Source organism: Pleurodeles waltl, chromosome 6, assembly GCF_031143425.1.
Source record: "Pleurodeles waltl isolate 20211129_DDA chromosome 6, aPleWal1.hap1.20221129, whole genome shotgun sequence".
NCBI classification, from domain to species: Eukaryota; Metazoa; Chordata; class Amphibia; order Caudata; family Salamandridae; genus Pleurodeles; species Pleurodeles waltl.
In genome coordinates, this window is record NC_090445.1 from 438,377,443 (window position 1) to 438,391,197 (window position 13,755).

The following is a 13,755-nucleotide window of genomic DNA, read 5'->3' on the forward strand; positions in this document are numbered from 1 at the left end:
GTGCTTTTGTCAGCGGGAGGAGTTCTGCTCATAGCATGTTGGGTTGCATCATGAAAGGGACACTCACCTGCGATAGGTTTTTAGCTTGCAGAAGATTCATGCACGCTTCAGACTGGGTGTGTTATGGAGAGAGACTATGTACTTTAGACGTTGTAGTCAACATCCGTTAAGAACGTTGGAGGAATATATGAGATCCAACCACGCTCCATGTAGTGGGGTCATGCATTGCTTTTTTTTAATATGGTTTGCTTTCTAATTTAAAAAAGAGAGAATACATGGAGGAAAGCTTGAGATGGTTCTTTTTGGATACTGGTAAAAAGGGGTGGGGCTCTCTTTAGATTGGTCTATTTTTAAGCTGTTTTTTTTCTTTGGGCAGAGAAACACCTGACAGTTCTTTATAAGGTATTGTCGTTTGGTTTTATTCATTTGTGTAAATGCCACCTAGGGCAGACGCACTTCAAAATGAAGCCTTCTGTCCCAAGGGAGAGGGAGAGACAGCAGCGGTGTTTCCAGGCACTCTTATTCATTTCTGACCTTGAGGAGGCAGTATCCAATGCTCTGGTTGCTGTAAGACCAAATGAGAAGAGACTGTATCACAGTCCTTCATAAAGGTGACTGGATGATGACTCTTCGTTCTTTTCTTCAAACCAAGAACCTTGTACTTCGAGCTGTGGCAAGTTAATTTGGAGGGAAACAAAATCAGCCAGGTGCTGGACCGTGTCAGAGAAAATATGGATTTAACAGAAATTCCTCATCTGTAAGATTCACAGGGTGTGACAGACCTTAACATTTATATTTGCCTCTGCATAACCAAATCAAGGACTTTTTTGCAGAGTGTGGAAAGACCTAGAACACAGAAACATTTCTTGCAAAGAATGTATTTGTTGGAGAATGCAGAGGATGTTGTCACACATGGCATCAAAATTGTTCCACTTCCTGATAGTCTGATTGGTCCTATCTCACTGAATCCAAAAACTGCAGCCTCCCCTGCCCAGTAAACAAACAGATAGAGGGCACAGTTGTAGAAAAATGTGTTACTGATTGAGGGGTTTAAAAACCCTACTCAAGCAGCAACCACAGTTCCTCCCAGAGTGAAATCACAAGCAACCCCAAATTAACATGTGCTTAACCCTCTGGTAGCTTGGCACAAAAGCAGTCAGCTTATTTTAGAGGCAATGTGTAAAGTATTTTACTGAAATTCAAACAGTGATAATGTGAAAAGGGAATAATCCCTGACCAATTTAGAAGAATGGAGTAAATCCAATCAATAGAACAGGAGATACGCGGTTTTAAAGATTTAAATGAAAACAGTGCTTTGAAACATAAAGCATCAACTGATGTTATCTGGGCACCCCGTACCAGGACAAAGTCACCAGTTCAGACCGACTGCGGTGGAGCATGTTCCACACACAGGGACCATTTTAGGTTCCAATGGGTTGCATTGCGAGGCCTTGTGTCGAAGATGGGTCACACAGCAGCAATTCCAGGGAGCTGCGGGCTGCATTGTGAGATGCGTTGCGGATGCATCGCACAGCGGCAGTGGTGTGGAGCTGCATGGCTGCAATGTGAGTTCCTGCGCTGAGGAGGTGTCACACAACGGCAGCTCCAAAGAGCTGCGGAGTCCTGCATCATGGATGCATTGCATAGTGACAGTTCCAAATGCGGAGCTGTGAGCCAATGTGTCCAGCTGCGTTGGTTCTGCTTGGACCACAGCTGGGTTGGCAGGGCACCTTGAGGCCCACTTCCAAGGATCTAGCACTGCGGTGGCACAGCTTGAATGCAAAGACACACATCATGCAAAGTCCAGATGGGTTTAAGGTGGTTGGAGGCTTTTTATTTGGAGTCAGTCTGATAGTCTGAAATCAAGGTGCAGGTCTGTCCTTTTCACTGAGGCAGCACAGTAGCAGTCCTTATTGCAGCAGAGCAGCCCTGCAGTCCTCCTGCTGGCCCAGAGAAGTACCGAAGGGTTGAGCCTGAGGGTCTGATATTTATACCTGGTGCCAGGTTTGAAGTATGAGAAGGTTCTGGAGACTTCCAGAGATTTACAGAATTTCCTGCCTACCTGCCGTGGCCCCAGATTGTCCGGGGGCACAAACAACTAGTATCAAATCTTTTGTGAGTGTGCTAAGGCAGAGCCTTTGTGATGTGTAAGTGTGGTAGGTGTAGTAGGTGACAGCTTCGCCCCCTATCAAGAAATGGGCCATCCCTCCAACACCTATTCCCCCTTTGTCTCATTGTCTGGGAGCAGTACACAAAGACCAACTGCCAGCTACACCTAATCGTGTGACCTAGGAAACAGGCTGCAGGCTCCAAATGGTTAAGACAGAAAATGCCAACTTTCTAAAAGTGGCATTTTCAGAATTGTGACTTGTAAGATCTGACTTCACCATTAAAGAGGGCTTTGAATTAAAATTCCTCAGACACCAAACTTGAGATTCCTACCTGCTCCCTATTGAAAGTTATCCCCATTGAATGTAGTAAGGTAATCCAATGTAATCCTATGGGAGAGGTATGCCTTGCAATAGTGAAAAACAAATATAAGAGTGTTTCACTCCCAGGACATGTGAAACTTAAATGTACATTTTCAATTTTTTAAATACACTGCACCCTGTCCTATTGATTGTTTAGGGCCTGCCTTGGGGTCACATATGTATTCAAAAGGAAAGTTTGGGCCTGGCAAAAGGTTTACTTTGATAGGTCGAAATGGCAGTTTAAAACTGCACAGAAAGGCTATGATGAAAGGCCTGAACCATGTTTAAAGAGCTACTTAAGTGGGTGGCACAATTTGTGCTGCAGGCCCACAAGTAGCATTTAATTTACAGGCCCTGGGTAAATATAGTACCACTTTACTAGGGACTTACAAGTAAAATACATTTGCAGTTGAGTGTAAGCCAATATTACCATGTTTTAGGGAGAGTGTGCAGAGTCCAAAGCCTGCAAAAACATCAGCAAAAACAGTATGAGTGAAGGCAAAAAGTTGGGGAAAACCATGCCAGAATGTCAGGTCCAACAACAATAAAGAAACCAATTGCTAGTAGCAACTTACCACTCAGAGTGGTGACATATGCAGCATTTACAACTCAATCTCTTGTCAAAAACTTTGAATGCCTCGCTGGCACCATGTAAGCAGTAGATTGTTCTGAATTATTACTATTACATTTGGAGCTGCAAGCCAGAATTCTTTCTGACATATCTTGTGATACTGTCACAGTATCATCTTTAGATTCTGGAGTATCCTTTCTGGCTAGGCACCATATGTGAATGACGGACTGCTAGCCTGATGTATCAGTGAAGTCAGCATTTTTGAAGAATCCACTCAAACTTGTTTGGAGAACAGCTGGATACATGGTGACTACCGTTTAAATATAAGACCCATAATTTACCTGACCGTACAAAGGAAAAGCCTCAATCTCCTAACAAACTTTTTGGGATTCTAGATGTATTCTCAGTCAAGATCACCCTGTTGAAAACACTTTCTACCTAAAAATTTGAAGAAAAGTCTAGTAATTCATTTATTCTGTTCCCTTTGATCCTTGTTCTGATCATTACATGCCTTACTCCGAAAGTTTGGTTCCAGGCTCATTGGTTACAGTGACGTTTTATTATAGGATCTACAGGGGGTAAGGTATTCCAGTTATAATCCAGCGATACGTTGGTGGGACTTGTGATATTTGTTTTTTGAAGTTTTCAGCTTGTAAAACCTGTCTTTTGGAGGCACGCATGCCTCATGAAATAAAGACCAGTACAGGAAGAAAGTACTTAAAATAATGGAGTTACTGGTAATTGAAAAATTACAGCTGCAAGGCTGAAAAATGAAAGGGAGTATAGACGTTTTGCCCGAAAGTATGAGATTCACCTTTAATTTTGCACCTTTACTTCTGCAATACACGTGAACACTGTGTTTCGAGTGCCTTGCAACTATGTCATATTTTAAAGGCTGAAGACAGATTTAAAAATAAGGACGGGCCAGAGTAGAATACTTCTTACAAAAATGTTAAAATAGCATAAGTAGACTGGTGAATTAGGCAGAAGATTAAGACATTTTAAGAAAAACACTGTATTTTTTTAATGTGTAAAATGTAAAGGAAAAGGCAGTAAAGTTATGTCTCAACACATACATATTTCCTATCAGAATGTGTACAAGCAGTGGGGAGCAACGTTTTTACTGTCGCCATTGAATGAAATAGTAGTTCATTTACTAAGACGAACTGCAGCAGTCATTTGGGGCGGAAGTGCCTGGATGAAGGTGCAGTCAGAAAGCCATTTCCCACCACAAATTAATTATTGTTATTGAAAGTGTTCCACGTGCCCCGACTTAACTTTGTTTTGACTTGTTCAGCCAGCTTCGGCCGCTCCCTCTGGAACGTCACAGCAGTACACAACGGGAATTGGGCAAACGTCACATGGATGCACAATTTCGAGCCTGGGACGGAGTTTGTGGTTGAGTATACCAACAGTAAGCATCAGGCGTGCATGGGCATGGCACCGAACGTGGAATGAAGAGGTGGAATTATGCCAACTTCCAGGACCCCAGAATAGCTGTCCATCTCCAGCGCCATGAGTAGGGACCAAATTCCAGATCTAGCAGCTGACTGCACACATGCCTAGTCCACTTTTCCCACATTTGCTTATTTTGTGGCTATGTTTAGACGTGAGAGCAGTCATCTACACTCAGGCAATTAAGAGAACTCCTGAGGTCCGGAGCTGAGAGTTGGCACAATTACATCTTTGAAGTTTTAGAACATAATTGTATTTTTCGTGGCTAAGCCATTGTCATTCAAAACCAACAACTCACCAGCTTGTAAAAGTGATCACTGGTGAGCTTTTCATCTACATCTCCATTAAAAGCAGGTGTTGCCTTTCTCTGTATGATGTTGCCATCAGCCAAGGTGTGTGCGCTCAAACAGCTGCATGAGGTATCGATGGTTCCTGCATGCAGAAGGTGTGAGACAGGAAGAAGTGCCAAGAGAAGTGGCTACTCTATGTGTCAGACGGCACACCAAACATGTCCGCCACCAGACTGTTCATTATGGGCCCTCATGTGACAGTACCTGGGACCCATCGTTTACCACACACCACCCTGAGTCTAGGTCTCATCTAGAGAAAAACAGTGCCTGCCACGTGATGCACCTGCACTACCATCACCTTAGTCGCTGCATGCCTTTCTAGGGAATGGGGGCATGTTGGCAGTAAGGGCAATACGTTTTGAATTCTGTGCAGCTTTTTGGGCTATTCTGAGCAGGGAAATAAATACCTTTGTTTATATTGTTTATGAATTTTATCTACATAGGATACAGATTGGGCATAAATTAAATATTTGACATCTAGCCGCTCAGAATTCCACACAGACTGAAGATTTTGAAATCATCGGCCGTGGCTCAGTTTTTAAAGCATTGCCATTTAGTTTTCACAGTCACAACTGGTCATAACATTATCACGCTTCATGCATGTAACATAGAAATTTTACTCTTTTCCCTACAAGTCCATGGTCCTGCAGTGAGACCAGCTGCCACATACAGATCTGGATTTCTGTGCCATGTAAAGCTGATTGATAATTTGTCTCCTGTGAGTACCTAATGCACAAACCCATTTTTCTGAGTTATTAGCATTTACCATCCAGTCTATACACATTTAGGATTTTTGGCCCTCTTGGACAATTTACTGCTCCTTTGAGATTCACTTGCAAAGCTACGATGGAACTTTTCCTCACGTTAAATGCTGAGTCTGTAAAGATATACACCCGAAAAAACACATACTCCGTTCTAAAAATAAAAAAAGGGGTGAGAATGGAGCAAGTTCCAGTAGATTATCTATTTCATCTATCTATAACAACCACCTAGCTGACAGCTTTTCAAATCCGAAGACTGGAGAGGCCACCATTGCAGGCAATTTAGAATGAGCAACCTGCCAGTCAAAGGACTTCTGATGGGCTGACTTGTGAAATGAGTCACTTTAGCAGCTTGCTGTTCAGATTCCATATGTCACACCCCCGCACACAAAACGGAAAGAATACAGAAAGAATGTTCTAATTGCTGTGTGACTACAGGAATTAGAGGCAGTTAATGCTAAGAGTGACCACTTCACGTGAAAAGCCACGTTGGGGCCTGCATTACTGCATGGGGCTCTAATGCTTTGACAGTGCTGCCTGTGTCTTTTTACAGCATGTTTAACTACCGTCCATGTTCAACCTTTGAGAAGGGAGTTTTGAGAGAGCCTATGTGTGCCAAGGAAGGTCGGATAAGGGGCACCAGTAGCCACATATTGCATGGTGCATGCCTTCTAAGGCTGTGCTCATTCTCATTCTCTTCTCAATCTCATCAGCAACGGTAGACCTTTAACATCCACCCACCCCACTGCTTGGTGGATTTCTGACATTACCTTTTTTCCTCACAGGTAACAATACAGTGAGAGCAGTTCCTGTGAAGGCTCAGGCCCCCTCGGTGCAGCTGGTGGACCTGACACCTGGAATGACCTACACGCTGCGAGTGTATGCCAGGGATTATAATATCAGCAGCCATACCATCATGTTTGTGACCAGCTCAGGTGAGACGGCTCCCCCTGCCGGGCCGCACACCTAATGTCGTTCCACTACCAGCTTCAAGTGAAGGGGCAAATTATGCTGCACATGTACCCTATCTCAGGCATTCACCACAACAGCCCTGGTTTTTATTAATTCCCTTTGTTTATTACATAGTGAGGGCTCAGTGCCATCTAAGAAAGCCTTTTTTCCATTTTTAGTTTTATTTTATTTTCAGTGCTTTGTATCGAGAAGGGACAAGTCTGTGCTTGTTTTCATTTTGTAATTTCATCTTTAATATGGATCTAGAATAACCTCATAAAAATGAAAAAAAGATCATTGTAGGGATTTAGGGCCTGATTTATATATTGGCTGATGGGTTACTTCACCACAATAGCGACGGATATCCCATCCGCTGAAATCTAAATCCCATAGGAAATAATGGCATTTAGATTTCGGTGGACGGGATATCCGTCACCATTGTAATGGAGTAACCCATCCGCCAATATCTAAATCAAGCTCTAAATCTCTTGTTTTATTATGAGTTTGTACATTCATCACCATTCGAAGCCAGCGTGTTGCTTCAAGGCACAAACCAAGTCACAGGAATGGTTCAATTACTTACCAATAGTCTTTATTACCCCAATTCTTAGTCCTGCTTGTCCCAGTCCTTTCTCTGTGAGTCGACGGCCCCTCATACCAAGATTTTATCATGCCACGAGATCAGAGATTCGAGCTACTGTCGTATTGCATTTATTTCCTTTACTCACACACCTCCTCTCATATATAAGAAGGCCTTCCAATTGGAGATGCACTGCTGGAGGGAGTGATGTAGATTGGGATAAAGACGACTATGAATAGGGGGTAATGAAGATTACCTGTAAGTATTTGAATCCTTACTCTGTGAGGATTTACCAAACTATTTAAAAATTGTGCCGACAGATACTTAATTGCCAACTTTGATACAGTAAAAACAAAATTACATCCAGTTGAATATTCTTGATCCAATCTATAGTGTTTTACAAAAGTGTGGTGAGATGCTAAGTAATAGCCCTACATATCTCTCACAAGGGAGCACCTCGGCCCATAAAGCTGACACTGCTCTACTGGTAGAGGAAATCGCTTGGCAAACTCATTTACTTATCTTATCAGATGTTATTTTTTTGTCCTTGTTTGCCAAACCATACAATGTATTAACCAATACGAATTATTAGGTACAATTTAAGTACATGGATAAGGCCCTTCTATCGTCTAAGGAAGAGGGAATCTGGGAAACTGTCCGACTGCAAAACTGGGAGAATGATCTCCTGGGATAAATGAAAACATGAATGGACCTTTCAGGATTAACTTAGGAACCAATTTAAGTATGACTCTGTCAAGAAAGAATCTTAAGGAGGGATAGGATATGACCAGAGCAGTCTTTTCACCGAAGTAATTGCTACCAGAAAGTCTGTAGTTGAGGATAACCATGATAGCTCTGCTTCTTCTAGATTTTCAAAAGGGGTTTGCTGCAACCTCCTCAATACTATAGAAAGGTGCCATGTTGAAATAAGATTTGTCAACACAGGTCTTTTTAACATAAAGCTCTTTAAAAGCCTTGGCTCTAGCGGATATACGTTGGAGCAGTCCTTCCCTTTCTAAAAGCTTTTATGGCTGCCCACTGGGAGTATAAAGTAGTAGGTGCTAAACCATGCAGAAAACCATTCCTGATAAACTCCAGTACCTGGAAAGTATTCCCTGTCATAGCATCTAAACTCTTGGAACCACACCACCTCTGGAATGATTCCCAGTGTTTCCTATATAATGTAAGAGTTGAATGCTTTCTTGATATGTTAGTGTCCTCAGAAGCTTGTTTGGAATATCTCATCTGTTCCAAATGTACCCTTTCTAGTTTCAAGCTGTCAATTGGAGATGCTGCAACTGAATTACTGGAAGAGGCTGTGAGGACAGGTATAGAAATTCTCCCCTTTGGATAGAATCATCAGAAGGGAAAAACAAGGGTGCTGAGGCCAAAAGGGAGCTACCAGAATGACTGTCTTTAATCTTTGGGAGTAACTGGTCATGACTTGTTCCCAAACACAGCCCTGTGACTTTGGACCTGGACTCAAAAGGGACATTTGTCCTTGGAAGTCTGCACTGGACATTTTACCGCAAAGGATTTCTTGCTAGAGAAATGTTTTAAAAATTCAAGGATTTTTTTTCCTCAGCAGCCATTTGGACCATTCCATCCTTTGAACATGTGAAAGGCAGCTTTTTACTCAAGGGTCTCTGCGCTGAGTCAAGCTTCCACAACTTCATACAGAGAAGAGGTAATTCTTCTCCCTCTGCATCCGCAGACATGGCTGCCCATAAACTCTCAAACAACACATCTGAAAGGAATTGTGATAAGAAAGTTCCATGTTCCCTAAAGTGGTCTTCATTTTCCTGAAGGAAAATGTACAATAACTGGTAATCCTCCAACTGGCCCTTTGTGGCTTATGCAGCATATATGTTTGCCCTGATTGCAAATTTTGAATCGGAGTATAACATCTTGTTTGTTGCTTCAATCTTTTGTCCACCACGAGTGGCAGCGTAGAAACGATATTGATGCCAGAGAAGCTAAGATTGTGTTCACCTTCAGAGTGTGTGGTAAATTGTCCTCAAAGCCCTGAAGGCTATATCTCTTCTAAAAGAGTTGTGGGATAGATGCTTTGTCCATATCCTTCAACGCCTTAAATTATATATTATTAAGTACATCGTGAAGAGGCAAATCATCCACTTGCACGCCACTGTACTGGGAGTAAACCCCTCTTCTTCTTGGTGCTTCTCCTCATATTCTAAGACCTCCCTGCCTAGCTTTAGGAGGTCACACAGCCAAGAGACCTGGGCACGTTTTCTCTTGTGATATGTCTTGTTCTTCATCCTGCTCCTCTGTTTTTTTTTGTGTTTAAAAAAAAAAAAAAATTGCTTTAGGCTGTAGAAGGGCAGAATCCACAGCTTCCTTTTTAAGATCTGTAAATCAGAGCTAGAGATCGGAGGGACAACTTCCTCCTTCATATGCAGAATTTCAACACTGTGCTGCTTACTCGCAACCTACTTTCCCTCCATTCTGCGCACTAAGTCACACGAATGCGCTACAGCAGCGCCCTTCCTGCTTTAGAATGTCGCTTAGTAGTGTAATCTCGCTCTTGCCAGACTGCAATTACTAAACCAACATCACCGCCTCCCAAAGTGAGAAGAGCATGAAGCTCAGGAATAAAAGGCCGAAATACCGAATGACAGTTCCTGATTGTTCCGACTGCTGATACATTACAAGTATCCATGTTAGTAGATGGGTTATGTCTGTTTTCCCTCCCCAGCCAAGTACATGCGCAGGGTTCGAGCCTTTTAAAAAAACATTAAACACTTTCTAAACATATGAAATATAATTAAAAAATAAATGTGAGGTTTACCTCTTTTGGAGACAGAGAAGGTATGGGGTGAGAAACTTTTTGTATTGTGCGAGTAATTGAACTAAAGAAAATATAAGACTAGTTTGAATCTCCGATCTGTGGGTGTGTTAAACCTTCATAGAGTAAGGACTAGGACAGGGAGGACAACATCGGGGGATAATGTGTATTCATGGGAGGTCAACATTCCATAAATGGATCTAGCTGACCAGTGCAAAATTTTTGCTGAGGGCCTGACAGTAGAGCATGACTTTACAGAGAGGGCAGAACTTTAAAAGATTTTGGCCCTCATTACAACTTTGGCGTTGTATCTGCCTTGTGGCCGCCAATGCAGCCGCACTCCTGTGGTGGCCATTTCGAGATCCCCGCTGGGCCGGTGGGCGGAAACCTAGTTCCCGCCTGCCGGCCCAGCAGGGATGACGGCCGCAACACGGGAGCCGGCTCCAACTGGAGCGGCGGTGTTGCGGCGGTGCAACAGGTGCAGTTGCACCTGTCACGCTTTTCACTGTCTGCTATGCAGACAGTGAAAAGCTCCATTGGGCCGTGGCAGGGGGCCCGCGACTCCCCTTTCCGCCAGCCTTTTCATGGCGGTTCATACCGCCATGAAAAGGATGGCGGGAGGGGGACTCCCCATCTCCTGGGCAGCGGTGCCCTGGGGGATTACAACCGCCAGGACCAAAGTGTCGGGAAACTGCCGGTCCCGGCAGTGTGACCGCAGCGCTTCCGCCACAGTCGTAATTCCATGGGAAGCACCGCCAGCCTGTTGGCGGTGCTTCCGACGAAACAGCCCTGGCGGTCTTTGACCACCGGGGTTGTAATGAGCGCCTTTGTTTGGCATAAGACCCTTTTGATAATTTGTTCCACAGCTGTATTTTTATGTTTGACAGGTTGTACTACCCTGCTTTTAACCTTCTTAGACCCTCATTCTTAATTCCAGTTTCTTTGCAATGTGGAGTTGCACAAGGAATGGAATTATGACTTGTGGGATAGTTATCACTCTCTTGCAGTTTTCCCCCTGATAAATTCTAGCAGCTGAACTTGAGGATTTAAAAACCAATGGCCCGATTTAGAGTTTGGCAGAGATGGTACTTCGGGGCAGAGGTAGTGAGTAAACCTCTCTGCCAAATCGAAAGTTTTGCCATTTGTCCGCCTGCCCTATTTAAAATGGTGGATGCGTTACTCCGTCATGAACGTGATGGATATACCATCTTCCATATTACGATGTCCATAGTATAAAAAGGAGTCATAATATGGGGAGGCGATATCCTTCTTGTTTGTGACTGAGTAATCCCATCCACCAAACTCTAAGTCAGGCCCTCTGTCTCTTGCACAACCATGCCAGAGATTGATTTGTTGGTAGTGTCAAGGATACTTTGTCTTCCGAACTGTTCTCCCTTTGAGATCATTGATCTGCTAAGCATAGCTGGAGTGGTTTTACCAGTAACCTTGCAATGAGGACAGTTTTTTTTTTTTACAGGAAGCCATTGATATTAAAAGGGATGCAGTCTTTCTCAAAGTTGGGCAAGAAGTTGATTTGAGAATGTGATATTTGAACAGGATAGTAGAAATTCTCTTGCCTGAAGGAAATACTCTTTCCTTCATGGTGTCTGTTGTTGCTCCTAGGTACTATAGCTTTTGAAAATATTGTTTTTATTAGTTGATCTGATGACCATATCTTGTTATTATACTCGCTGCCATTAAGTAATCTATTGTAGCTTTCTTAGACTGTGAACTTTAGAAGTCAGTTCTACAAGTATTTTCTTTTCTTAGGTGGGCTGCTAGTGAAGCCATGCATTTGGAAAATGCATGTGGAGCAGGCTTCAGGGTGGGCAAAGCACTGTGTATTGATAATGGTTCTTTCCTGCTAGGGACTGTAGGACTTTTCTGTGGGGCCATGCTATAGGGATATGCATCCTTTCCTATTCTCCCAGGTCTGGATAAATTTAATGAAGGGCTAACATCCAACCCTTTTCCTTTTTTATATATTTGCTCATGTGTCTGAGATCCGATATGGGTCTGAATTATCTTGCTGGTCCTTTTATCTTTGCTAAGATATGTGAAGTATACTCCCAGTCGTATTTGCTTGATGGCACAGGCTCGATGACCTCTTAACAGGATAGGTGTTTCCTTTCTGATTACGGCTAACTGGTGTTTTGAAGTTGGTTTTAGTGGTGCTGGAGGAGGAATGGATTTGAAATGTAGAAAATATCCATGACTTACAATATTTATAACCCACTTGCCTTTTGTGATTAATATCCACTCTGCCAAATGCCAGGATGCCACTCCCACACTGGTGTGGGTGACAGACAAGAGGGTATTAGATCATCACTTTTGTGTTCCTGGCACTTATCCTCGAGACTATGAAGCTTTTGTTTGTGTTGTCCTCTGTTTTGATCAGTGGCATTGATACAAATACCTCTGACTCCATGTGTACTGTTCCTGCTGTTTTTGATGTCAATTATAAGGCAAGCGAGGGTATGAAACCCTACCTACACTGTGTTCCACAGAATTTCGTTCTTTCTACCAAACCTACTGCCTTTAATGTTTCTCCCTCATTTTTCATTTTCTCCATCTCCTCCTCTGTGTCTTGTCCAAACAGGAAATTCCAGAGAATGGAAGGTTTATAATTGGTAAATCACAGCCAGGAGGAACTTCTTTTGGATATTCCATGACAATATTCCATAGCTCCCAGTTCTGTTGAGTCCACTGAAACACTAATTATTTGAATTGCTACCAACAAATTCTTAGCATTTTGATGAAACCTTGCTTGTGTTTTGGTAGGTCTTCAATAAAAGATTGCATGCCTTAATAAATCTCCCTTTGGTAACAACCAAGAAAGGAAGTAGCACTAACCCATCTAATGTGGGAGGCAGCTGTTACACATACCTTCTGACCAACTACATCTATATGCTTACTATCACGTTCAGGAGGAGCTGTCATTTCTGAAGCTGAAAGTGTCTTTTCCTTATTGATATTACTATTACTGAATCTGGTTTTGGTTCCTCTCTTAGCAATTCAAGGCCTGGTACCAAATGCAAAAGAGATTTGGGAGTCGACCTGTTTTTTTAAGGTTTCCAGAATAATCGACAGTAGGTTGTGGAGCGTCTTGAGGTATGTTCAGTATTGTAGCACCTTTAACCAAGACGTCTTTGAATGTTATATTGTAGTCCACCAGAGAAGCTCTAGCGTGAGAAGTTGCAGGAGATGTTGGTGTGTATGATTTAGTATGAGTAGTTGATGAAAGAATTATCAATCTTGTAGGAGATCTGTCTCATGAATGGTGTGGAGGAGTAGGAATCACTCTCATTTTACTCATTGGAGACATAGATGTTTGTCTTCAAACCTTTCTTGGTGAAAGGTTTAATGTTTGTAGATGTTCTTGTAGTGAATCCTCAAAGGGGATTATTGGCTTTAAAGGTCTGAAGGGCAAAGGCTGAGGATCTGGCATATTGATGACAGGATAATTTTGATAAAGCCTCTACTTTATTTTTAGGACTTTTGGCAAATGATGAAATAGAGAGCCTTAGACAATCCACTTCTTGCACTGTCTAGTAGATGAGGTCAAAGAGGTTTACAAATGGCAAACCATTACATATCAATTGTGTTTTAAATAAAACAATTTAACTTTTGTATCTCACACCAAAAATCGACTAATATAAGGCATGTACATACCTCAAGTAATAATTTTCTTGTAAGGCTTTTAATAGGGAAAGCTTTCTTTTCAAGCCTGAGTTGTAGAAGTTTGATTTCAAACACATCCTTGAGGCCAGGCCTATCAAAGAGGTTGTTTTTGTTTGTTGTCCATACGAA

The 13,755-nt window shown here is 42.5% G+C and overlaps 1 protein-coding gene across 7 annotated transcripts in view; it reads left to right on the plus strand.

Moving 5' to 3' along the window:
• The window catches only part of NFASC (neurofascin), a 733,849-nt gene that overhangs the window by 656,793 nt on the left and 63,301 nt on the right, over positions 1-13,755 (plus strand). Inside the window, exons 30-31 of one of the 7 annotated variants that reach the window (XM_069238522.1) lie at positions 4,340-4,456; positions 6,394-6,543. The exons of the other annotated variants lie outside the window; for them this stretch is intronic. Of the exons in view, the coding sequence (XP_069094623.1) occupies positions 4,340-4,456; positions 6,394-6,543 (267 nt within the window). The remainder of the gene's footprint in view (positions 1-4,339; positions 4,457-6,393; positions 6,544-13,755) is intronic. 7 annotated transcript variants of the gene reach the window in all.